This window comes from Polypterus senegalus, chromosome 1 (genome assembly GCF_016835505.1).
Source record: "Polypterus senegalus isolate Bchr_013 chromosome 1, ASM1683550v1, whole genome shotgun sequence".
Classification (NCBI taxonomy): Eukaryota; Metazoa; Chordata; class Cladistia; order Polypteriformes; family Polypteridae; genus Polypterus; species Polypterus senegalus.
In genome coordinates, this window is record NC_053154.1 from 1,791,038 (window position 1) to 1,818,476 (window position 27,439).

The 27,439-nt window shown below is 42.9% G+C and overlaps 1 protein-coding gene across 4 annotated transcripts; it reads right to left on the minus strand.

Annotated features, from left to right (window-relative positions):
• Positions 1–26,709, minus strand: LOC120520755. Of its 4 annotated transcripts, none has more exons than XM_039742890.1 (6): positions 26,464–26,709; positions 17,297–17,624; positions 3,023–3,070; positions 2,904–2,939; positions 2,322–2,435; positions 1–2,243 (listed from the first exon to the last, which is right to left on the minus strand). In XM_039742890.1, the coding sequence occupies exons 2-6, from the start codon at positions 17,622–17,624 to the stop codon at positions 2,161–2,163; spliced, it is 609 nt and encodes a 202-aa protein (XP_039598824.1). In that variant the 5' UTR covers positions 26,464–26,709; the 3' UTR covers positions 1–2,160. The 4 variants fall into 4 exon arrangements, with proteins under 4 accessions (XP_039598824.1, XP_039598814.1, XP_039598855.1 ...); XM_039742880.1 differs by having other exon boundaries at positions 2,322–2,438; XM_039742921.1 differs by lacking the exon at positions 3,023–3,070 and having other exon boundaries at positions 7–2,243; positions 26,464–26,705.
• Between the last annotated feature and the right edge of the window lie 730 nt (positions 26,710–27,439).

Sequence of the window (27,439 nt, forward strand, 5' to 3'; positions counted from 1 at the left end):
ATTCACTGTGTAAGTTTTGTAACACGGGACACATTTTTGCAGTGTCACAGGCCGCTTCCATATCGTTGGTCTTGTCGTTAAATTTAGGAATCGTATGCTGAATAAAACAAAATTGGGACCGGCAGTAACGGTTGCAATCACCACACTTGACAAGTTCTTCAGGGATCGGACGGCAATCTGGGGAGAAACACACGTTGCAGTGACCTTCACAACGATGGCTAAGGATTGAGTGGTAGCTTGTGTAACAGTAGTCACACAAGTATTTCACCCCCAGAAACCCCTTTAAAAATACCATTCAAAATACCGTAGTAATGGTTGTCGTGTAAAAACATAAAATAGGTTTTGGGGTTTCTACCTCGGGAGCTTTCAAATTTTAAAAATTTCTCATTTCTTAGACATCTGTACTAGACAACAATTTTAATACCCAGCAAGTTTTCAAATTTATAAACGTCCGCAAAGGACACTTTTTCATGCTCAGATAATCCAGCCCCGCTCTGAAGGTTATACGCTTAACGCATGTATAACTGTGGGTTTTGCATGTACCGGTCATCCATTAGGCTAAGCAGACAAAAGGCAAAACAGAGCTGATTCCCGTAATTATAAGAAATAATTAAATGCTTCATTTTCTTTCTAACTATTTCATGGTTGAGTAGAGATGATACCTTGCGGGCGCCATGAGCGCCCCCACTAGGTGACTGAACAATCTGAGTGACTAGCATCAGAGACTCATCAGCCAACACACTCGCATGACTCTGAAGAAGATTCTCTATCTGCTGAAAAAACCGCCTACATTAATATTAGTGCCAGTCAACTGTATAAAACGCTGAGAGGTAATGAATCAGCATGCAATTCTAGCTGTACAAAATCTTGTGGATTTAAAGTTCCTGAATAACTATCGAGAATTCTTTGCAACGTCTCATGAATACTGTTAAACACCTCCTCGTAAGACTCTAGTTCATAGGCATTGGCGAAATTTAAGGGGTGTCTTATTTCAGTGTGATTAAAAGCAGGTCTGTCGATCTGCTGAAAAACACCCTGACCATCATTACTAGAGACAGCAGAGGGCCCGGCCATGCCTAAAGTAGACGAGGGTGAAGGTTTAGATACCACAGAACCACCGGACATGACTGGCGCGATTGAAGAGGTTGAAGGGGAAGCTGCAAATGGCTGTGCAATAGGGACTGAGGAAGCCATGACTGAAACAGGGGACAAGACTGAAGCAAGGGGAGCAGAAGTGGTAGCTACAGGGACTGAAACAGAGGAGACAGGGCCTGAAGATACAGTGACTGGGACAGAGGGAGCAGAAGTGGGAGCTACAAGGACTGGAACAGAGGGGGCACAGGGGCATACTAAAGTAGACGGCTTGGCAGCAGAAGGGATAGCTGAAATAAAAGAGACAGAGGGGATAGAAACAGAGGGCAAGACTGAAGAAGAGGTGTTAGCAACTGATGCTGAAGCAGAGGGCCCAGAAGGGTTAGCTGAAGTAACAGAGACCGAGGAGACTTGAGCAGAAGGTACAGATGTAGCCAAGGGGGTAACCGAGACTGATGTGGCCATAATGTGAGAGGGGGCAGCATTTACAGAACCCAACGTGTTTGTTAAACCATAACCCATTTGAGCATTCACATTTTCGTTCAAAGACCGCTAAACCCTTTCTAACAAGTTATTTAATGTTTGCATTTCATCGGGGGTGGCTACTGGACGTAGGGCTTCTAAAAGGCTGTCACGCTGGTCAAAGTCGATGGGAGTGGTAACAGGTGAAGGAACTCTCATGGCCGCTATTATATTATTCATTTGGAACAGGTTTTGATTTTGCCAATTAATATATTCCAATTCATTAAAATATCGGGGTGGTGGAGTAGGCATTTTTGGGGGCCGAATAGAATAGCGGAGTTCATTCGCCATATTTTGTAATAAACCAGCATTTTGAGAACCGCTCCCAGCGTCCAAGTCCTCACTTGCACGCCTTTTGCCAGATAGTATTTGGGGAACAAGTTTTCTAAAATTGCATACAATAAAATAACCTTTTCACATACAGTATATCTGGAGACAGTGGTAAAAGGTCCGGTAATGCACTTTGAAAAATCAACAGCACTCGTTCGATTTCAGCCTTCAGTACAGCAGCCTTAGCAGTGGGATCAAATCTTTCAGGTTCACCGATTATTTGGGTGAGAAGTCCGGGTGATGATGCAAACGGTGGTGAACCCCGAGTATCTGAGTCAGTAAGCCTGGAGAGGCTGGTTCTGAAAAAAAACAAGCAATACTAAGTTTTCTTTAAAAATAAACATTTGCTGCGCACTCGCACAAATACTTCAACTTACCGGGCGGCGTGAATGAGATGTTCAATAGTAGACTGTCTGAGGGCCTTTGCGCCGATTCTAGATGCTGACTGGAAACTTCAGAAGAATAACCGCTCTTTGGGGGCGTCGAGTATTCTGCTAAAAAGTACATATTTAACCCCAACGCCTTATTCTCTTCCCCACACACACACACACACACACACACACACACACACGAACCCTCAGTTGAAGTGATACTTATGGGTTTCTGGGGACTCTTTGTCTGAGGCAGGATTTTTATTCTCAAAAAGACAATCTGTGGCAGCTATTAAATCCTCCAATTGCAAACTAATTAGATTTAAAGAATCAAACAGTTCACCCTCCGATTCTAAAATATAAAATACTAGGTTTGTACATACTTAAAGACAATTACATTAAAAAGTAATCAGCCAGAACGTTCTTATACGTTTATGCATTTTCATTAAAAGTAATTAGTATGAGACGTACATTAACATTAAAAAGTAATAAGTTTGTACATACTTAGACATTAAAAGTTTTAAATCGGAGCGGTCTCATAAGCAACATTTCGATTTAAAAGTACGGCTGAAAGAAGATCTGACTCACTTTTTGAACAGCCAACCGGCCATAAACTACAGCCTTCTGAAATAAGAAAAATAATTCATTTATAAACTCTGGGCGTTACGACTAGGTACAGTTTTTTCATTTAAAATCAGAAAACCTACCTCCAGGTGAGAGGCTGCTTGGAGATTGCTCTTCCTTGCTGGAACTATCTGTTTTGAAAGCGGATTTATAAAAGAATATCATTTCAACAGTTTGAAGAGACGGTCATTAACTGCATATATTTCGATAACTACACTTACCCTCTACCACAAAAGTATTTTTTGCCATGCCAACCATTGCGGAAGAAAAAGCGAAAACGCCTACCTTATGGAAAGCTCTTGGAGACACTTGAAATGCTGGAATAGTTATTGTGGTAATACCCGCGAAGAAGAACACTTTATGCAGCACCTAGGGTTCCGTACCACCTTGGAAAGGCGGAGCGAAACACGCGGGACATTTGTGAGAAAGCTCATAGGTGCCGAGTTGTTGATGTTCCGCCTCTAAGGGGCGGTGACCCTTTCTAACGGCAAAGAAGCCTCATTCAAACGCACACAGCTGTAAGGTTCACATCTAAGCAAATACTTTATGTTTTACCGAGAGATTGTCGTGCTAAACGCAGACGTTTTATATGGGGAGCCGTTTCTTAGATCGCCACGTGTATTTTAAAGTTGATATACTGTAAATGTGAGGTAAAGTCTATTTTGACATTTACCCGATTAACGAGGCTAAAATACCGGCGAAAGAGAGAACTTTTTATCAAGTTCCATAGACAGCGAGAACCGTTTTAATAACTTTTCTTGCGAGCTTGTAAAGATCATTGTGAATATAAGAGAGAGTCGTTAGTGGAAAATATTTCATTTAATAACTTTGTTCTTAGACCATAGGAATGTAAAAAGTCTTTTTTGACCTTTACAGCTTTTTAAAAACAGTCTTGTGATTAAGTTCGCAGAGCCAGTGCTGAAAAGCGTGTTAAGAATTTTAGTAAAAATCAGAAGGAGTGTATATTTTCTTAATTGCTTTGATTCAGGGTGAGAATAAGTATTTTACTTTATGATATAAAAAACAGAACACGTTTAAATTAGATTAAGACTTTTGTTAATTGCTTAGGTTGATAACATGAAAACAGAAAGGCGCCGACTCCCTGTGGGGACATAATTATTGCAACGTCTGGGTGTCTTATTGCTGAGGTATAAAACAGCAGGTACGCATTTTAGATTATTATCATGTAATCAGAAAGGCACTGCCTTGTTACGGCATGGTAATTAAATTAAAGTGTAAAGAGATAGGCTGTGATCGATCATATGGTTAAAATCATATTCGGCGCCTTCCGATGGGGGAAGTAATTGAAAAACAAGTCTTTTAGATTAATTGTTTTGAACCGGTGAAATTTACAAAGATGCACGCAGGCATGAGGAGTGGCTATGTATTTTCTTCCTTTTGATTCTAGTGCAACTTATATCGTTTTTAGAAACGGTGGGCTAGATAATTGTATATTTATTTTCTTACTATTAGTTTATAACTTAGAGCGGGGGAGTGAATATCGTTTTAGTTATGGCAATGCCGGAAAGATAAGTGCTTATAAAATAAAGACGCGTGTAGTGAACTTATAACTTAGAGCAGGGAGTCAATATCTTATATCGTTTTTAGAAAATTGTATATTTATTTTCTTACTATTAGTTTCTAACAGAGCGATGAGTCAATATCTTATAGCTTATAAATCATATTAACGTAATCCATATTTTTATAGTTTCATATTTTTATATTTACATAAATTATATTTTCATATTTTTATATTTTCATAAATCATATTTTCATCTTTGGGACGGGGCTTAAAGTCATCAATCAATCTAACACCTCTTTTGACAGTTGCTTTCTGTATGTACTACTGAGGTGTTTAGGAGAGATGGCAGTGGGGTTTTTAACCAGATTGTTTAATGGAATCTTGGAAAGTGAGAGGATGATGAGGAGTGGAGAAGAAGTGGACTGGTGCCAATTTTTAAGAATCACCCTTAACAGGAGTAGCTGAAAGTACAATATGATGAAGAAGAAGTCATAGTAATCATCATTGTCATTAGTTCGATTATACCACTACATACTGTAAAGTTGGTCCAGCTTATTAGACAAACATGCACTACAGGGAAGTTAAAGAAAGCAAATATTATGACAGGGAGGTTGTGTTTGACTAATATACTGGAATGATAAGAGGTGATGAAAGCAGATGATAAGAGCATTACAAAACTAAACACAACTCATTTACAATGAGTAACTGACACAGCTAGTTACATAGCTAGTAAAATGGTTTATCTGAAGGGTCATCTAGCTAATAGTATAGCTAGTAAATAAGTTTACACGAGGGAGTACCCTCTTCTGTTACTCCAGACAACACACAGTGTTAAACATCTTATTCATTTGGAGCTGAAGAGGCCATACTGTGGTCATTGAGCAGGTGCTAAACTAAAGCTAGAAGATGGAGACACAAGCCTTTTCTTCCATTGATTCTCATGGGGAATGTTAACACTTTGCTTAAAAAGTGTGAACAGCTGGAGGCAATTGTGAAGAACCAGCAGGTGTTTTCTTGAGTGCAGTCTAGTGTTTTTAATGGAGACTTGGCTGATAGGTAACATGATGGTGTAACCCTGGACACATAACTGTGAAGGAGAAGACTTGCTGTTGGAATATTGCACTCTTGGCGGTCCAGTCCTAGACCTTATTATGTCTCGAGGGAACTTTCTCACATTGTCACCACTTCTTGTATACATTCTTCTCAGAGTGGCATGTGAAGTCACTCATGAGACTGTTGTGAGATTGCACACCCAACACCCCGATACTTTCGTTGTCATATCAGGGGAATTCAATCAGCTCGACATTTCCTCTCACTTGACTGGTTTTATATAATATGTTGACTGCACCACGAGGGAAAATAAAGCGCTGGACTTGTGTTATGCCAACATCAAAGAGGCCTACAGTGCTTCGTTTTACCATCACTTGGTACATCAGACCACAATCTGCTTTATCTGAAGCCAATATACAAACCCTGTGTAATTAGGCAGCCTGAAAGTATTCAGTCATACGGGAACTGAACACTAAAGGCAAGAGAGTTTCTGGGGGGCTCCTTCGAGTGTACTGCTGTAGTCACAGGAGAATGGAACAGACACGGACATTGACAGGGCAGCTGTCTGCACATCAGACCACATACATTTCTGCAGGGATATTGTTGTACCAGAAAAATCTGGTAATCCATAAACCTTGGATGACCAGTAAAATGAAGAAACTCCTCAACCAAAAAAGAAGGCTTTCAGGGCTGATGATAGGGAGAAGCTTAAGTTGGTTCAGCAGGACCTGAAGAGAAGCTTAAAGCAGACAAAAATGGACTATAAAGGAAAACTGGAGATGAGGCTTCAACACAATGACATCAAAGATGTGTGGAGGGAAATGAAAATCATTACTAGCTATTCAGAGAAGAGGTGCCAGGCAACAGCAGGTGATGAGTATAACCCATTTAACAACATGTTGAACATGGCGTCTGGCACTGGCTCAGTGTCACCGAATGGGTCACCTGTTCCCTCACCCACCTTTGCTAAGGCAGATGTTTCTCCTCCACATTGCTGCAACATCTGCTACGTTGGGTTCCACTTCCCTGATCTTCACAGCAGATGAGGTGAGGGCAGAGTGGAGGAGGTACACTCTGGAAAGGCAACTGATCCAGATGGTGTGTGTCCACGACTGTTGAAGGAGTGCGCAGATCAACTTGAAAGGCCTCTAAAGATATTGTTCAAGCAGAGTCTTCAAGGTGGGAGGGTCACAGCTCTGTGGAAAACATCATGTCTTGTGCCGGTTCCCAATGTTGACACATCATGAAGACACTGGAGCGGCTGCTTATGCGTCACCTCAGACCACAAGTCCAGTATGCCTTAAATCCCCTTCAGTTTGCATACCAGGAGCACACTGGTAGTGAGGATGCAGTCCTCTACATGTTACACCAGACTCTCTCCTTTTTGACTGAACCAGGTGATTATGTGAGGATGATGTTTTTTGATTTTTTGAGTGCGTTCAACACCATACAACCCTCCATTCTTAAAGATAAACTGGAGAGGATTTTGGATTCCAAATTCACCTCCTGGATTCTTAACTACCTGACTGGATGACTGCCTTTTGTCAAACTGGGGATGTGTGTCTCTATGATGGTAGTAAGCAACATTAGGGCCCCACAAGGTCCTGACCCCATTCTTGTTCACAGCAGACTTTAAATATGTCAGGCTTTTGCTACATTCAGAAGTACTCTGATGGTACAGCTATTGTAGCGTGTATAAGGAATGTGCAGGAAGGGGTATACAGTGGATCTGATTGGAGATTTCAGTGACTGGAGCAATAAGAGCTGCCTGGTCCTGAACACAATGAAGACCAAGGAGGTGATTGTGGATTTGTGCAGTCTAAGCTCTACCTTCAGACTGTTAACATCTAAGGAGCGGACATTGAGGTAGTGCAGAGATCTAAATATCTATGTGTGAACACAGATGTCCTCTACAGGAAAGGGCAGAGCAGGCTCTTTTTCCTCAGAAGGCTCAGATCATTCAGCATATGCAGTGAAATGCTGTCTTTGTTGTATCAGTCAGTTGTTGCCAGTGTCCTCTTTTTGATGCTATTTGTTGGGGTGGCAGTATGACAGATAAGAACACTAAGAAGCTGGTCAAGCTGGTGAAGAAGGCTGGCTCCGTGCTGGGCAGTACTGGGAACTCACTGGGAATTGTGGAGAAAGGTGTATGGGGAAGGTGGTATGGGGTTTCCTTGATGATAGCAGACACCATCTCTACAACATTCTGATGGCTTGAAGAAGTAAACGCAGCAGTAGTCTTCTCTCACTGCACTGTAGATCATTTGTTCCTACTGCTGTGAAATTTTACAATGCTACTGTCAATACAAGTCATCCGTGACCTATGGCCTCATGTATAAACAGTGTGTACGCACAAAAACACACTCACTTTGAGATGTATAAAAACGAAACTTGGTGTAAAGCCACACAGATTTTCACAGCAGGGTCCTCCCATTGCATGTGTTTTCAAACTGGTGACACTCGGCGTCAAAGCAGTGCTACTGTTTCTGTGGTCTGCTTTATTTTTTTAGATTCACATCTATGATGTGGGTTTTATCAAATATACCAAAATTAATTGCACATTGTTTACAAATGTAATTCACTTGATTGTAATCATTCTGTAACAGTATCATAGTGCATAGATTGGCCAAACTATTACAACTACCATAGCTGCTTTAGCATTTTTAAAAGACATCGCAAATGGAAGAATTAGAAAAGAGCGCATATTTATAGATTGTGATGACTGGCTTCTAAGGCTGGAGTTATACTTTACGCGACGCGACGCATGCTGCAGAGGACGCTCCTGCTACGCAAGCGTTGTAGTGTTTATACTTGCGTGCGTACTTTACGTAAATCTGGAGGAATCCACCAGGTGGCAGTGCGAGATATTATCATGGTGAGAACAGGTTCAGCTTCTCTGTGTTGTGAATTGCCTAAAACACCTATTAAATTCCGATAAAACCTTACCGCAATAGCATCTGAAAAGGATGTTTATTGATTAAATCCATAAATCCAGGGATGTGTCCATTCCAGGAAGCATTGGGCACGAGTGAGAAATAGTCCCTTGACGAGGCCTCAGCTCATCGCAAGGTGAATACAAGCACTCGCATACACTAGCGTCATTTTAGCGGCACCAAATCCCCAAATCTGCATATCTTTGGAAGGAAAGCGGAGCACAGTGTGGAATACAAGCAGGAAATACCAGCAACGTAAATCCCTGCGAGACAGCAGTGCTACCGCTCTGCCACCGCGACACCCCCATGTGTGTAATTATTCCCCCATGTGTGTATTTATTAACAGTATTCATTATTTAAACGAAATTATATGTAAAATGTAACATACACATTTTAATGCATTTCATCATGAAAGTGATATCAAGTATAAATCTAAAGATTCTAAATGTGCAGAGAGTTGGAATATCATACATTTATTTTGTTCTGTTTGGTGATCTATTGCTGCTTTCCGCTGCTGAAGCAAAATGCCGACATACAGATGCATTCATGGTGCTTTTATATTCAAGCGTCGCATATTCCCGATCGTAATGACACGATACATTTTAAAAGTCTCACATACCATTTTTTGTGCCATCTATTTTTTATTGTTTTACTTTACCTGCTGTCAGGTCCAAGAAGCTCATAGCGATTAAAAACTGGGATGACGTTTACGACGGTCTGCTTTAATGATAAAGTAAACTACGACGTTAAAGTGGACATTTCGCGATTAAAGCCGAAATTTCCACTTTAATCACAAAATACACGTTGTCACAAAGCTGAGACATACTCAAAGAAGTTTTGGGGCAGCCACCCGTATATTTTGGTATCCTGGCTGCAAGGTCGTTCTTTATCACAATAACAGCACTGATGTGCATACAAACGAGTCCAAGACAAGACTGAGGGTAAGGGGAAAAAGGGCAGGCTTTTAAAGGGGAAGACAGGAAGTGAGGTCATGGGAATCGGGCACGTGTTCTTCACTCATTGGATCAGGCCCGGACTTGACATCAGGGGGGCTGGCGCCAGTTAGTTCTGTCTCCATTGGTTCGGTCCCGGAAGTGATGTCACGAGAGCCAGGTGGAGTCTCCCAGGGATGGTCTACAGGGAAGTGAGAAAAAGAGTCAGTGCACTCTGCCACAGCCCGGCCTGTCTCAGAACTGCCGTCACTCAAGCCCTTTAGCTGCCTCCCATGCGCATGTGTGTGACAAGGCACCCCCTTAGCCCAGACCCGTCGGGTCGGGCGACCCTAACCGAGAGGTCGTGAACCCGAGAAAGAGCATCAGCGTTGGCATGGAGAGCACCCCGACGATGAACGAACGAAAACTTGTACGGCTGCAGGTCAAGAAACCACCGGGTGACCCGGGGTTCACTCCTTGTGCAGGGCCATCCACTGTAGAGGCGCATGGTCCGTGACAAGAGTGAACTCCCGGCCCAACAGGTAGTACCTCAGCTGAGTAATCGCCCATTTAATCGCCAAAGCCTCCCTTTCCACCGCTGCATACCTGGTTTCCCGGTCCAACAGTTTCCGGCTTAGGAACATGATGGGGTGTTCCACACCATCAACACTTTGGCTCAGCACGGCGCCCAGGCCTGTGTCCGAAGCATCCGTCTGGAGGATAAAAGGCAAAGAGAAGTTAGGTGCCATCAAAATAGGTGCGGACGTAAGGGCCTGTTTCAAGTCACTAAATGCAGTGCCTATGTTCTCAGTCCATACTACAATGTTCGGGGCCCTCTTCTTTGTTAAATCAGTCAAGGGCGCCGCTCTCTCGAGAATGGGGTACAAACCGCGGTAGTACCCGGCTAATCCGAGAAAGGCTTGGACCTGCCGCTTGGTTCGCGGACGGGGCCATTTCAAAATGGCATCAACTTTGGAGCACTGTGGCCTCACGGTACCCGACCCACCAGGTAGCCTAAATATTTGGCTTCACTTAACCCAAAGAAGCATTTCTTGGGATTAATCCGGAGCCCGGCCTCACCAAGTGTTCGCAATACCGCTCGGACCTGCTGTAGGTGTTCTGTCCACGTGCTGGAATAGATGACCACGTCATCCAGGTAGGCAGCACTGTATGAGTTATGTGGCCGGAGCACTTTGTCCACCAGACGCTGGAAGGTTGCTGGCGCCCCGTGTAACCCAAATGGAAGGTCACGATACTGCCAGTGTCCGCTAGGGGTACTAAACGCGGTTTTTTCCTTCGCGGAGTCCGTTAAAGGAACCTGCCAGTACCCTTTTGTCATGTCAAGTGTGGTCAAGTACCGAGCCTGTCCCAGCCTCTCGAGGAGGTCGTCCACTCGAGGCATAGGATAAGCATCGAATTGGGAGACTTGATTAAGCCGACGGAAGTCATTGCAAAACCTCCAACTCCCGTCAGGCTTACCGACGAGCACAATTGGGCTGGACCAGGGACTATAACTTTCCTCAATCACACCTAGCTCCAGCATGCGCTTGATCTCAAGCTCCACTTCAGCCCTTTTTGCTTCGGGAAGATGATACGGGCGTTCTCGGACAATAACCCCGGGCTCTGTCACAATGTTGTGCTCAACCAGAGAGGTCCTTCCGGGGCGTTCACTGACTACCTCCCGGACGGCCCGGATAACTATTTCCAGCTCCTGCCGTTGTCTGGGACTTAAGTCCGTACCGAAGTTAAGGCGGTGTGTGTGACCGAAGAGTGGCGGGCTGGCGGAGGAGGGATCGGGGTCCCTGTCCTTCCACGGTTTCAGCAAGTTCACATGATAAACCCACTCTTTTGGCCGACGATTGGGTTGACTCACCAAATAGTCGACCAACCCCTTCCTCTCCTTAACTTCGTAGGGGCCTTGCCAATGGGCAAGCAGCTTAGAGTGGGAGGTAGGCACTAGGACCATGACCCGATCTCCCGGGTGGAACTCCCAAAGAGACGTGCCGCGGTTGTAATAACGGGCCTGTGCTGCTTGTGCTTCTTCCATGTGACTTTTAAGGAGAGGCCGAATCTTTCCCAATCTATCGCGTAACTGCGCGATATACTCCAGTATGTTTGTAGAGGGAAGAGCCTCTTCTTCCCACCCTTCTTTTAGAATGTCTAATATGCCCCGAGGTTATCGCCCATACAGTAATTCAAAAGGGGAGAACCCCGTGGAGGCTTGTGGGACTTCCCGATAAGCAAAAAGGACGAGGGGGAGGAGCTGATCCCAGTTCCTTCCATCCTCGCTGAGCACCTTACATAGCATTTGTTTGAGAGTCTGATTAAACCTCTCTACTAACCCGGCGGTTTGAGGATGATACACCGCGGTCTTTAAATGCTTTATTTTCAGCAACTTGGCAGTCTCCTTGAACGTCTCCGAGGTGAAAGGTGTCCCCTGGTCTGTCAAGACTTCCTTGGGAACACCCACACGCGAAAAGACCCCTAGTAATTCCCGTGCGATAGCTTTGGATGTAGCTGAGGAACGCGTGGCAGCCATGATGCGGGCGCGTACGCATTCTGAGCGTGAAGTATAAATGAGCCCTAAGTCGATTTCAGTTTCCCTGAGCTCTCCTCTTGGCACAGTGTGCTGAACTGGTGCCGGCTTTACAAAGGCAGACTTTGAGGACTTGTGCTCCACCTGCTCCACTGCATGTTCTGTCTATTCTCAGGTTTACAGGAGCTTTTCAACGTGAACTTCCTGACTGATTGGGTATTTCTCAGTCATCACTGAGTCGAGCTATGCCAGCTGTACAGGATGATAATATCTGCTTGTCCTCCAGATGGATAAGATTTCCTTACAGTGATGTTGAACTGGGAAACATCAAAGAGCATTTCGCAGCAACGTCCAGTTTTCCAAATGTAATTGGAGTGGTCAGCAATTACAATGGTGCTATACAGTAAAACCTCGATTAACCGTCAGGGCAGAAAAAAAAAATTGTGCACTACTACTGCCACACAATACACGTCAGGCTCTGTACATTGAAACACCTCTCTCTTCTGCTGGCACGTAGCGTTCTTCTCCAGCACCACATGTCATGTCGCATTTTGATATCACAGTGTCAGTTACTTACCTTTACAGCTTTAATATGTTTTGTAGCTTTTCTCTTTTGTTATAATCAAACTACTATTTATAAACATATGTGTGTGGTGTCAGAATTGTCACAAAAAATTGAAATATATATATTCTGTATTCAATTTAATGTTCTTCTGTGTTGAAATTTTCTTTTTAAATTCTGTTATATTATGTTTTGTTAATACATTATGACATGCAGGCAGCTTGTGATGTGCTGTGTGGGAGCAGAAAGTGCGGAATGCTGGGTAAGTGATGGGACTGGGTGGGGGGCTTCTGTTCTGTGAGGGGCAGACACGAGTGACAAGAGAAGTGAGGAGAAAAAGGAACGTGAGGCCAAAGGAGTAGGGAGTCAGGAGACAACAAGCCATAGAATGCACAGTGTAATAGTAAACTAATGTAAAAACATTGAATAACACTGACACAAAACACCCAGGCTCTCTGCTCAGCTGCATGCGCAGGCTCGCTCTCTCAGCAGCAGGCGCCCTCTCTCACTCTCTGTAACACTGCAGCAGTTCGCGCTATAGCCTTGCAACTGATCGCTGTATAAACACTTTTTTTAATGAGTTTTAAGCCAAGGTGGAAAAAAATGAACATTTGAAAAAAGTGAAAAGTAACACCGCAACAATTCACGCTACGAACCGAAAAATGAACATTTGAAAAATCCGTAATACAAAAACTAACAAACCACCAAGAAAACTAACCTTGCATGAGTCAAGTTCTGGCATGAAGTGAGGAGGAACTGGGTGGAGAGAAGGTTACAGTTTTGAGGGAGAGTCTGGCTCCGCGATGGAGGGATGTTTTCCTTCAGGTGTTTTCTCTGTTGTGATTTCTTGGGTTTCTGGTGTTTTTAGCTGTTTAGCTGGTCGGAGCGATAGCCTCATGCAGCCATTCCAAAAACAAAGTCCTTGTGACCCAGCCCTTCGTGTTTGCCCTCCACATCACTGGCAGTCTGGCTTTGTTTACATTGTGCTGCTTGAAAGCACCAGGGTTCTCAGATTGGTAAATGAGTAAACTGGTAAACAGTTTTTCCTCCTCTTCCAACACTTGAAGTCTCTGCCTGGTTAACGCTGTAACTCCTTTTGCAACATCAGCTGCTTTAATAGATTCTTTCTGCTTTAGAATAGTCGAAATTGTAGGTTTTGACTTCTTGTACTCGGCGGCAAGATCAGTAGCACGAATGCAACACTCAATACTTTTCAATAATTTCTTTCTTTACTTCGATTCCAATTTTCTGCAACACTTTCTTCTCACCACTCTTCACTTGCTTAGAAGCCATGGTTAACTGCAAAAGCACATGAAATACTGTAGAGCACAAAGAGATCACAGGTAAAGCATGCACGTCTGACTGAGAACAATGAACAGGGAGTGGCTCAACACATGCTTAAATACAGTAATCGGCACGTATGAACCGGAAGGGAAATGAAATAGAGCACAAAGAGTTCACAGCGAAAGCATGTACGCATGTGCAAGCACGCAGTCTGACCGAGAACAATGCAACACATGCGGAAATCATCAGCGCGCACAAACCGAAAGGGAAACTGGCTTGTTCGTATACCGAGTGTGTGTTTGTGAACCGAGGCAAAAGTTTGGCGAACTTTTTGGTCGTAAACCAACTTGTACGTGTACCGAGACATTTGTGAACCGAGGCTCCACTTTATATACTATGCTACCATGGCTGTCCATTTGTCTGTCCAGGATTTTAAATCACCTGTAGCTCACAAACCGTTTGACCTATTGACCTGAAATTCGGTCCACAATACGTGATGTCTACTATCCACTTTTGGGGTGATGATTGACCTCCAAGGTTATTTCTCTTTTTATTTTTATTTTATTTTATTGTAGAATCAACTCTAGACAGCAGCCAGCAGGGCAGCCATTCAGCACATGTGTACAGGCGCCGTTCTCATCCCTCCCACCTTCGCCGTCACTTCCCTTACCTCTTCATATCTTAAATCATTCTTGAGGCAGATTGAAGACTTAAGTGCCAGCTTAAGTGAAAAATTAAGAAAAACGTACTAAGTAATTGCAACACAAACACCGACTTAATCAGTTTGAATGCAAAAAATGCAGACAAAAGAAGAGAAGAAGCAGAGCACTAGGGTGGAGAAAAGAAGAGCTGCTCAGGAAACAGCAAGCGCATCAACCTCTGAGCAAATGAATGATAAACGTCCAGAAAAAGAGGAGGAAAACTATATGAGTGTCAACTGTAATCACTACATGGTATCGTACAGTACAATGTTACTGATATGTATATATATATTTTTTTTTTTATATAGAGATATACATATACATTTATATATACATATATACCCACAAACACTCATATTTACATATATGTTTCTGAGTAGATGTGCAAATCAGAAATTCATTGCAGTATGCACACATGATAATAAACCTGGCACCTCCTCCATTATGCCACTAAACTTTCATCCCATTTTGCTAATGACTTCAGATACAATTATTGTAAATACATCAGGGTCTTGAAATCACAGTAATTGAATTTAACTAAATCTGATCAGATGGGATTCATCAAAGGCCGCTAAACTGCTGATGGCACACAACCCTTCCTAACCCTAATACAATATGCTGAGATTACCAAGATGCCTTGTCTGATCCTGACCTTTGACACAAAGAAGGCCTTCGACAGAATTCATCAGCCGTTTTACTGAACTCCTCAATAAATGTGGGCTAATCAGACCTATGAAATAAGCTAATAGACCCTTACACTCTCACCCCTGTTCAAGGGGGCTTTCTGTTTTCTGTCACTACTCTGTAGGGTGGTCTGTTGTCCCCATTGATGTTTATGCTGGGCACTGATCCCCTTGCCGAGAAATAATTATTTCACTCACTGAACCAAACAACTCTGAAGAAGGAAGACAAAGAAAGCCCAGCCTGTTTGTTCAGGCCTCTTACTAAAAGATATGTTAAGCCAAATCATAAAGTTTGAATGTGGGCATCAACTCACAACTCACAACTGAACTGCAGTTCACTTTTCCTTATAAATGGAGTGACAATTTGGTCACAAGCCTGTGTGTTTTTGTGACGCCTCCCAGTCATTTAATTTAGGAAGCAATGACTATAAAAACAAAAAAATCAGAAAATCTTTGGCAGGAAGGATTGCACAACAGAAAAAGAGGATTCTGACATTTTATCTAATCTAATATTTTACATTTATTTTGTATTCTGTGTTGTTATTCGTTTGTTATTAATTTGTTTATATGGGAAACTGAACTTGATTTGTCCCCAGGGAGAAACTGAGCTTTTAACAGAAGCTCTTTAAGTAATTAAATCCACACATAGACGCATAAAAAAATAACTACACCCACACACACAGTGGTCTGAACAAACACCAGAATGACTACAAAGAAAGAACATTTAAAAGAATAAACTTCTGCCTTATCAGTCCCAGCCCCAGTAAGGTGCTACACAGGCGTATTGCTGTTTGTATGAAGGACCCCCAGTCGCATTTCTTGATCCACTTCTGCTGAAGGATTTGTCAGCCTAAAGTCCTCAGTGTTGATGAGTCAGAGAGGATGTGCAGCGTTGTTCATAATGCCACTCAGGTTTGTCTTCATTTTCTATTCCTCTACTACCTTCAAGGGCTACAGAGTGCGTCTCATAATGGTGTCTGCCCTTTTTATTAGCTTGTTGATTCAGTGGGCTTCTCCTGAAGTGATGTTGCCGGCCTACACAACATATATATTTTTTATTTAAAATTAAATACGACTGCCAATAGAAAGGTGGATAAGTGGTAAAGGATTGAAGATGACAGCAGGTACTGCCCAAAATTAAAATAGAAGGACTTTGGACAAGTGGCTCTCACGTTCTGTCATGACTGGGAGGAAGATGTTGTGTGTCAAAGGAGGGATTGACGGACTGCCTGATCCATGTTTATATGTGGTTGATAGAAACTGTGCTGGGCTCCAACTACTGTATGCTGAGAACAAACATCTGACACAAATACACACAGATGACATCTGTCAACATCTAAAACATCAGAACACAGCCTGACCTTACAATACAGCAAGAAATTGGTGACACAGAAACAAGTGATGAAGAGCAGGAAAGGAAGGAGATCTGCACAGACCACCGGTGAGTTAATTTCCTCAAAAGCATCACTACAGCCACCTGGTTGTGAACTGGAAACCTTTTGTCATTTTAGTAAAAGACGCGAGTCACTAAATGAACACCGAATGAAATCCATCATGGAAGAATGAGAAGAAGTTCAGGTTAATCAATGAGCAGATTAAAACAATTTAAACAAACTGGTAACAAGTCAGAGGCAAACTGGCCAAACTGGGGCTAAATTTAATGGATCAAAAGGAGAGCCTGACGACTGCCATTGTCGGAGGTTTACGTCAGTGTCATACTGAAAACCACATTGTGTTAGGAAAAGAAATAAATAAATAAAAATAAAAGGCATCTGGACAGTTGCTGGTTCAAATCCTGTTACTAGCAGAACTGATCCTACTTTGTTGAGTTCTTGAGCAGGACCCTTAACCTGGAAATTGCCTCAGAGGTGTTGTACTATGGCTAAGCCTGCACTCTGACACCCAAAAGTTCATGTGAAAAGACAATTTCCCCTCAGAGATTAACAAAGTATATCAAACCAAAATCAAAAACTCAAGTCTTTAGGAAAAAGACACAGTTGGCAGGAATCCGACTTTCCTCACATACGTAAATTACTTTGCCGGACTGCCCAGGTGGCATCTTGCCATTTCAAACCCACCAGCCCTCTCATGGCCGTGAGACTCCCTGACTGACATATTTAAACCAAACAGAGGAAGAGATGAAACACGACTTACCATCAAAGTTAAAACAGTCGATCCAGTGGTGTGCTCCGCCATCAAGGCTCCATTTTCTTTTTGTATCCAGTAGATTCAGAAACACCTCACAGGCTGCGTTGCCTTTTTTTACTATCATGCCCAAAACTTTTCTGTTCTTCTCAAATCTCTCGTTACATGAATCAATGTCGCTGATTTCATTTTCATCCAGGACCCTTGTGGTTCTCAGTCCCGGTAACAGCAGATGTACGTGGTTAAGGCCCGCTACGGCTTTGTCCCAGTTGTTCTGGATGAAGTCTCTAGCACCTTGTTGTGTACTGGCCATACTGGTGGACAGCCACTTGGTCATCTGAAAAAAACAAAAGAAGAGAGAAGGACTGAGTTAACACAGCACAACGCGTCACTTTAAGGGTTTTCTGTTTCAGGCAATGAATTTCATTTTTTACTAACAGAGGAACTGCAAATCAGTGGCGGTTTTATAAAGAATCAGCAAGGCCTGCCTGATTGATCTTAACATTGAAGTTCCTACTGACATTTTCTGTTTGGTTATTGATGACCTCAAAGGTTCCCAAAATGAGATGATTGAATATTTTTGCACCCACATACTTCCTGAAAACATATCAATCTAAAAATGGGAAGTGTGTTTCTGCATTGGCTACACACACTCCTCTACAAGAAGATACGGAGGAGAAAATGTCTACAGATGTTATGTGAACTCCAGGAAAATCTTAAAAACTCAGTGAAGCTGAGGATGAACTCGACAGACAAGTCATAAAGTCTCAGGTTTGGTGTTTGTGATGAAGTAAAAGAGCTCAAAAACAGGCCCACCATTAACATTTCAACAATAGCTGGGCCACCCGTTTACTCCAAGTCAAGGTCATCATGAGCAGAGCCATCCCAATATAAACCAATCCTGGACTGGGGGTCACTCTGCCACACGGCCCACTCACACTCAGGCTGACTTGGAACTGTCAGTCAGCTGAACTCGCACATCTTTAGGAATCTGGGAGGAAAACTTGAGGAACTGAGGGAGAACTTCACAAACATAATGACAAGGCATGGGACTTCAGCTCGAAGTCCACAACAGTGGAACTTTAATTTCTAAATCTCTGTCTGCTGTTCACATGATTTAATTATACGGTCTTCTCATTTGCTATTTAATTTATTTCTTAAGTGTCACCAGATTTACTTTCTCATATACAAAGTATAGGGAAAGTATTGATGAACATGAACACATGATATCCGATATGGTGTTCCACAAGGCTCTATCCTGGTCCGCTGCTCTTCTCAATCTACATGCTTCCGTTAGGTCAGATTATCTCAGGGCACAACGTGAGCTACCACAGCTATGCTGATGACACACAGCTGTACATATCAATAGCACCTGATGACTCCGACTTTCTCGATTCACTAACACAATGTCTGACTTGTATCTCAGAATGGATGAATAGTAACTTTCTCGAGTTAAATAAAGAGAAAACTGTAATCTTAGTGATTAGCAATAATGGATACAATGAGGCTATTAGAAATAAATTGGATACATTAGGATTAAAAGTCAAGACGGAGGTAAAAAGCTTAGGGGTAACTGTTGACTGCAATCTGAATTTTAAATCACATATTCATCAGACCACTAGGACAGCATTTATTTCACTTAAGAAACAAAAGTAAAGTTAGACCTCTTATATCATTGAAAGATGCTGAGAAATTAGTTCACGCGTTTGTTTTCAGTCGACTAGATTACTGTAACGCACTCCTCTCAGGACTACCCAAAAAAGACATAAATGCAGAATGCAGCTGCTAGAATCCTAACTAGGAAAAGAAAATCCGAACACATTTCTCCAGTTTTAATGTCACTACACTGGTTACCTGTGTCTTTCAGGATTGACTTTAAAATTCTGCTTAAGGTTTATAAAGCCTTAAATAAAAAGGGTGACATGGCAGATCCAAGCAACTATAGGCCAGTAAGCTTAACATGCATCACAGGAAAATTAATGGAAGGAATTATTAAGGAGAAGATTTAGCAACACATGGCAAGGACAGGAGTTATTAGGAACAGTCAGCGTGGGGTCAGAAGAGGGAGGTCGTGTTTTACTAACAGGCTGAAATTCTATGAGGAGGCAACAAAATGATACGACCAGAGTGGAGCAGATGAGATTACTAGCAAAATACCCGCACTTCGCAGTGGAGAAGTAGTGTGTTAAAGAAGTTATGAAAAAGAAAAGGAAACATTTTAAAAATCACATAACCTGATTGTCAATGTAATTGTTTTGTCACTGTTATGAGTGTTGCTGTCATCAAGGATTTGATTCTCATTATTTCTTTCAATCAGGTTCGTATTTGGAGGACATGTTGTGTTCAAGTTACATTCCGTGTTTGTCAATCGTTGTAAAGATAACCGGTTTCATTCATCGAAGTGTTCACTACCCAAATCGGTACTCGTGAATCTAAGATGTTTAACAGGCATTCCCGGTATTAAGTTGTGGATTTGCCTGCGAATATTTAGTGGCAGCGTGTCTATGAACTTAATTTAAACTTAAGCTTTACACCTTGCTCTCCTATTGATATGTCTACAAAGGCTTGTTCAGATTCAGAGGGTTGTTCCTATCTTACTGCATCAATAAACATCTGGTCTTCCTCTTTATCCGAGACATCACACACTGCATGCACAGGTTTACTTTTCCCAGTCCTGCAAACTTTAGCGAGGTGGTTCAATTTACCACATTTTTTCCACTCTCTTCCTTTAGATGGACGTTGACTTTTTCCACCGTGTGCTTTGTTTCCGCAGTAGCTGCACTTATGAATATGATTGTATGCGTCACTCGCTTCATATTCTTTTGCTGCCTTCTCAATTTTGTAATGCATTTTATGTTCAGCGCTCTTTGGAGCTTTTGCTTGTTGTGTGCGTACTGCGTTCACAGTCAGTTCACATGAGCCGCTCGGAGTACATGCATCGAAGGTTCTCAGCTATGCTTGTGCTGTCTCGTGCGATCTTGCGATGTCCACGACTTTATTTAATGTTAGCTCAGATCCGGCACTTAAAAGTTTCTCTCGCGCTTTTGCTGAGTTTGTGCCAAACACTATTCTATCCCTGACCATCTCATCTTCGTTTGCAGAAGCACAGTCAGCAATTTTAACTCCGTTACAAAGTGATCAAAAGTCTCGTTTATACCCTGCGTCTTCTCATTAAACTTGTATGTCATGAATATCATATTCGTCTTAGGCATGACAAACACCTCAAAGCAGTCATAAGTTTTCAGTACCTTGGCTTCCTCCTGGGTGACAGTCAATGTATTAAAAATGTCTTTTCCTTTTTCCCAAGTCCACAGGAGCAGGTAGCTGCATTTCTCACTCTCGTCTTTGCCTTTTAGCAGGCCAGAAAACATCAGCTCCACGTGCTATCGGAACTTTTTCCATTCTCCCGGCAGGTTAAGAGAATCCCAGTCAATTTGTGGCGAGGGAACTCCAACAAAATCCATGACTGTCCTCTATTCTGACACCATGTCTTGTTTTCACAAATTGTGAAAAATGAAATGATGGCGAGACTTTCTTTTAAAGTGTGCAGGGGAACTTTATCTATTACAGCTCTGATATTCACAGCATCTGTGCTCTAAATTAACTTCCATAATAGTAACCTTGAGGTCCCTTTTTCTGGTGCCTTCCTGATGACATAGGTGCCTAAACCATGCCTGATAATAATACATTTCAATGACATATAAATATTACAGTAATCCCCTCGATAGACATCTCACCAGCCAAATCGCTACTCGTGACATTCCCGGTATTAACTTTTTGATTTTTCTGCGAGTATTTAGCGGCAGCGTATCTATGAACTTGTGGATTTGCCTGTGAGTGTTTAGCAACAGCACGTCTATTAACTTGTGGATTTTTCTGCGAGTATTTGGCGGCAGCGTCACAAAGTTGTTTCCGTCTAGCTGCATCAGAAAATGTAGCATGACGTCTGACACGCATCCTTTTTACTGTTTTCTCACAGCTTGGATTGCTGCTGACGGACAGCCTTATATGGGCAGGCAGTCAATTACATGGGAGGTGTGGTGATGGGGGACGCAACTCCGCCTCACTCGGCGACCGAGCTGCAGGCTATGGCCATATATATGTACGTAAGTAGGATTCAGTTATGACCGTTATACGTAGAATTTCGAAATCAAACCTGCTTAACTTTTGTAAGTAAGCTGTAAGGAATGAGCCTGACAAATTTCAGCCTTCTACCTACACAGGAAGTTCGAGAATTAGTGATGAGTCAGTGAGTCAGTCAGTGAGTCAGTCAGTGAGGGCTTTGCCTTTTATTAGTATAGCTTTATCTGGACTTTCAGGAGAGCATTTGATGAGGTGCCACATAAGAGGTTGGGCATCAAATTAAAAGAAGTGGCAGTTCAGGGTGATGTTTTTAGATGGGTGCAGAATTGGCTCAGACACAGGAAGCAGAGGGTGATGGTGTGAGGAACCTCATCAGAACTGGCCAATGTTAAGAGTGGTGACCAGCAAGTAACAAGCTGGTCAAGTTTGCAGATGATACCAAGATAGGTGGATTAACAGATAATTTGGAATCCGTTATATCATCACAGAAGGACTTGGACAGCAGACAGGCTTGGGCAGATTTGTGGACGATGAGATTTAATGTCAGTAAATGTAAAGAATTACACATAGGAAGTAAAAATGTTAGGTTTAAATACACAATGGGCGGTCGGAAAATCAAAAGTCCACCTCATGAGAAGGATTTAGGAGTCATAGTGGACTCTAAACCATCAACTTCCAGACGGTGTTGAGAAGCCATTAAGAAGGCTAACAGAATGTCAGGTTATATAGCGCCTTGATGTGTGGAGTACAAGTCACAGAAGGTTCTGCTCAACCTTTATAACACACTGGTGAGGCCTCATCTGGAGTACTGTGGGCAGTTTGGGTCTCCAAGATACAAAAAGGACATAACAGCACAAGAGAAGGTCCAGAGAAGAGCGACTAGGCTGATTCAGGGCAACAGGGGTTGAATTATGAGGAAAGATTAAAAGAGCTGAGCCTTTACAGTTTAAGAAAAAGAAGATTAAGAGGTGACATGATTGAAGTGTTTAAAATTATGAAGGGAATTAGTACAGTGGATCGAGACTGTGACTTTAAAATGAGTTCATCAAGAACACGGGGACACAGTTGGAAACTTGTGAAGGGTAAATTTTGCACAAACATTAGGAAGTTTTTCTACACAAAGAACGATAGACACTTGGAATAAGCGACCGAGTAGTGTGGTAGACAGTAAGACGTTAGGGACTTTCAAAACTCGACTTGATGTTTTCTTGGAGGAAATAAGTGAAGAGGACTGGTGAGCTTTGTTGGGCTGAATGGCCTGTTCTCGTCCAGAGTGTTCTAATGTTCTAATGTCCTAACTCTGGACAGCCCTGAATCAGCCCAGTCACTCATCTGTGGACTTTCTCTGGTGCTGCTGTGTCTTATTTTGTAATTCGGAGACCAAAACCAAACACAACACTCCAGGTGAGGCCTCACTAGTGTATTATACATGTGTACACACACACACACACCGTGTATCACACTGAACCAACAAGTAAACGGTTTGTCACTCTGTTCGTATCACTCTGTACTCATCCAAGCTGTTACTTTTAAAATGACTTTACATGCCAGTCCTTGATGCCATTTCTGCTTACCACTTGGCACAAACAGATCTGACATTTTGTTCACTTGATTGCGTTTCTGAGCTGCTTTTCACACATCTTCTCCCATTTTCTGTTGCTGTCGCCCCACAGATGTTCAGTTTTTGTTTGTTTTATTGTTGTTGCTTTCTCTTGTATTTTACGTCTAAAATAAGTGAAGTCCATGCACACACTTTCAAGGAGCTTCTTCCAGTGCTGGGCCACAAGGTGAGGACAAGGCCTTGGCTGGCAGCCCCGGGTGCAGGGCAGGAAGCAGCAGTGGACAGGACCCCTCAGAGCTGGTCACACACACCACACACACACACTTTTTGGTCACAAGAACATGAGACTTGTTCACGGTTTAATCTGCACCCCTCGACACACCACAGAAAGGACAGACCGTGTCATGTAATATTTCTGTTCCCTCCAACCTCTCCTAAGGCCGCTCTTTAATTTTATTTTCTATTAGTAACCGTAGTTCTTCATGACTTCTTGAAGGTTGTGGGGTGAAGCAAACCTGAGTAGAAAACGGATTAAAACTATTGAATGGTTCTGTAGATCCCCTTTGTAGCGGAGAGAGGGGGACACATCATACCGTGATCAATCCAGTAGCTGAAACGGCTTTTGTTTTTTCACATTTTCTTACAACGACATGAACAGCCTGATGCAGTGACGTCACATCGGGGGAATCCTCACATGAAACCCTGAGAAGCACCAGCACTCAGTATGCTAAGAAACACTGCGATATACTCGGAGTTGAAACTGAAAGAGCAACGCTCAGAAAACAAAGAAATGGAGAATGTGCAGAGGGTTAGGGTGCAGGTATGGTCACTGAAGCCACGACACCTGAACTGTGAAACTGAACACCGCGACACTTCAGAGTCTCAATATGGACGGCACTTACAAATCAAGCACATCATCGAATCCTTCATTCTCAAGGATGTGACCTCCACATTCCCTATCATTACAATTCTGGAACTTTTCTACAACTTTCTCAACCTTATCTTTTTATTTTTTTGAAGAAGACAATGACATTTCTTTGGTATAAACATCAAGTCTTATTGCACATCAATGAAATAACCGTCATGCACTCTGACAGCAGCTTGTACATAATGATATGTCGATACGTGAAGATGAGCTGCCACACATTCACTACGAGGTGACTTGGTGGTTGGTGGGCAGCTTGGCTAGGATATTGGAGGAGAGTGGGGAGGCAGGAAATGCAGTCACTTCTGTCCTCTCTGGACTAGCAAGGGGGCTTGTTCTGTCCAGGAGCGGTCACTTGTCACCTCAACTCCCAGGACCTTTGTGCACCTGACTAATGCCACAGAGGAGGCAGACAGTGTTATGGTTCTATCAGAAGTCAATAGTGATCTCCTTTGTTTAATTGACATTCACGGTCAGTCAGTTTATTGTTCTTACAACAGCCCACTAGATGTTTAACTGTAAGCCGTCTTGTCATCGTCACCGATGAGGCCCATCACTGTTGTGTTGTCCTCAGACTTAATGGTGAGGTTTATGGTGTACCTGACACAACTGTCGTGGGTCATTAGGGTGACGAGTACTGGAGGCTGGACACAACCTTGGGAGATCCCTGCACTCAGAAGTATGGCATTTGATGGATTCTGTCCAACTCTCCCTAACTGGGGTCTGTCTGTCTGTCTGGAGGTCAAATATCTAGTGGCAGAGGGGGGTTTCCAATGAGTCTAGAAGTGAAAAGAAGCAATCACGAGCATAGAACTGTTCTACCTCGTTATCTGACAACACAGTAGCACTGTCCTATGCTGCTCCGGTTATCCTCTGATTAACACTACAGGCTGCTGACGGCACATTCCCTAAATCCTCTTCTGCACTGTCGCTCTACTCACACATCCCCTCAAGTCCATGATGATTCTTGCTGCCCTTTAGTTATGTGATCTCGAAAATACTGATGAATAAACAGAAATCTTTCAAGTTGTCTCACAACCAAAATCTCCCGCCCTAATTGTTAATCAGTGGTGGCTTAAACTGTATTCATAAGGATTTTAACACAACAACAAATAACATCTTTAGGACAAGACAATTAAACATTTTATTGTAGAAATGTATCATCTGTACTAAAGGGCCTGTTTATTGCAGGATTTTAATGGCCACATGATTATCTTAAAAGCAAAATGAATACACACCGCACTCGTGGGCTTTTTGTGTTTAGTGCGATAAAGCGACTGAAACGCTTCAATGTGTGTCGAGCTCACGGCTGCTATGATATCTGTGAACCACCAGATGTCGCTGTTTAAAGAACTCCGATGTCTTTATCCTGCACAATCAGAAAGAAACTTCACAAAATGTAAAAGCGCCGCGCTAAACTCGGCAGGTCGTCTCCTTGTCGTAAATGTTGTTGTTTTTATTATTCCTACCATTTAAGAATAAAAGGCGAGCCCAGTGCCGATCTACTATTAGAACGAAAGACAAAAGAACTTTCTGAGCCCTTTTGTTAAACGCGATGCTGTTTTTCGTCACACAGTTTGCGTGATGTCTTTATGATGATGATGACCACGTATGATTGTACAAAAAAAATCATACAAACGCGTCATGAAGTCACGAATTACCTGTCTGTCTGCACGACCCCCTAATCCAGAGGTCCCCCCACCTCCTCTGCCCAGACGATGCCCGACTGGTGCAGTGAGGTGCCCATAATGTGCCACCAATTTTTATCATAAATGCCCAGAGTCTTAAATAAGGAGCAGCTTCAAAATGACCCGGAAATCTTCAGGTTTCATTTGCCATTTGCCAGACGTGATTTTGTTTTTATTCCGAATTTCATTATTCATTAACAGACTCGCACTGATGCGTCATTATTAATCTGAAAGAGACGAGGCACACGATTAAAAGTGGGATAAAACAAATTAAATGCCACTACCCGGAAAAAAATAGCCGAGTGATCGACAACATAATGACCGATGCCACCTTTACAGGACGCCCTCGGCTCATCCAAAAAGTTGTGACTTCACGTTAAACTTGAGGGCGGCGTGGACGGCGTGTAACGGGACAGACAGGGTGGCCTTAAACGGGTCACTTCATCCGCCTGCACTAAGATTATAAAGTGTGTGTATTTATGAAAAGTACTTATAAAGTATGTAAATATATGAAAAGTGATCAAATGAAGAAGTTTGCATTAATGATGACGGTATTTGTGTAGAGGCCCCGAGCCTTTACTCGGTGAAAGGCGCTATACTGGCATTCACTGAACTGAACTGCGCTAAAGTGGCGGACGTCTGGCTCACTTTGGTCGTTTACGTCTCACCAGCTGTCTCGAATGAGATCAATGGCGGATGAGCCGCCGCACTTTGTGTTTGAATTAAACCCGCACTTTTAATTTCTGTATTTTCTTATCTTTCCTGCAGGTCGCGTGATTGACAGTCGCCGCTCGTCTTTGTTTTATTGGCTTTACTTCTTTACTAATCCACACAAATCTTCGCAGTCCTGCGTGTCGACTCGTCGGTTCACTAAATTCACAATTTTCTTAAGTTTACGAAAGTAGAAAGAGCGGCTTACCTGCAGCGGCCGCGTTCACGCGCAGTCCTGTCGCCGTAGTTTAAATTTCATGAATCAGCCGAAGAAGAGTGAAGTTCCATAAACGACATAAAGGACGGCGATTGATTTTTTTTCTGTCTCTGACTGAAGGGCCCGCGTCCTCGTGAAAGTGAGCCCCGCTGACTGACTGACTCGCTTTCTATGTCGCAGGAAACAAACGTCGGCGAGGAGGAGCTACTGTACACTCGCCAGCTGTGTGTGTCTTTGTCATTTAGTTAGAAGGACCGCCAATCTCAGCCGAGTCAGCTAAGCAGGACAGGGTGACGGTTGACCTGTCGACTGAATGACCGGCGCCGTCTCATGTGGACTTTACGGAACGGGAGTCTCCGGCAGCACTGAATAGAAAGTGAAAAGTGAGGCCCTCGTAATACTTGGCTATCACATTTCCACTGCTCAGTTATGAACGTAAAATCAGAGGAATTGCAATGGGCTCTCACACGGAGTCAATGGGTTTTACTGGGACAGAGAGTCAGATCACCAAGGGATGCTGGCAAAGAGGACATTTAAACGTTTAGTAAGAAGTTCTAATTCTAAAACCATCGCTGGATTCAGTGCCCAAGTGCCTGCCATGATGAGCGGCGGCCTGTTCAGGGTTGGTTTCAGCCTCGAGCCCCTTGTGCCCCCTGCTGCTACTGACAGGAAGGATGGCTTAGCTGTGGTCCTCTGCACAGGTGACAGAAGTCCACAGGTCTTTACATAAGTGAAAGCACAAATACACCAGTAAAAGTAACCTGTCCAGTCTGGTATTTAGTGTGAACATTAACTGAAGCTCCCGACCTGCATCTGCAGGATTTTATGCATTGTGCTGCTGCCACTTGATTGGCTAACTCAATAATCGCTTGGATGTGATGAAACAGTGCAGCCATACTCAGGTGTGACCTGTTTGTATTTCTAATTAGACAGTAAAGTTTACTTACTTTAGATATTCATTCAGATG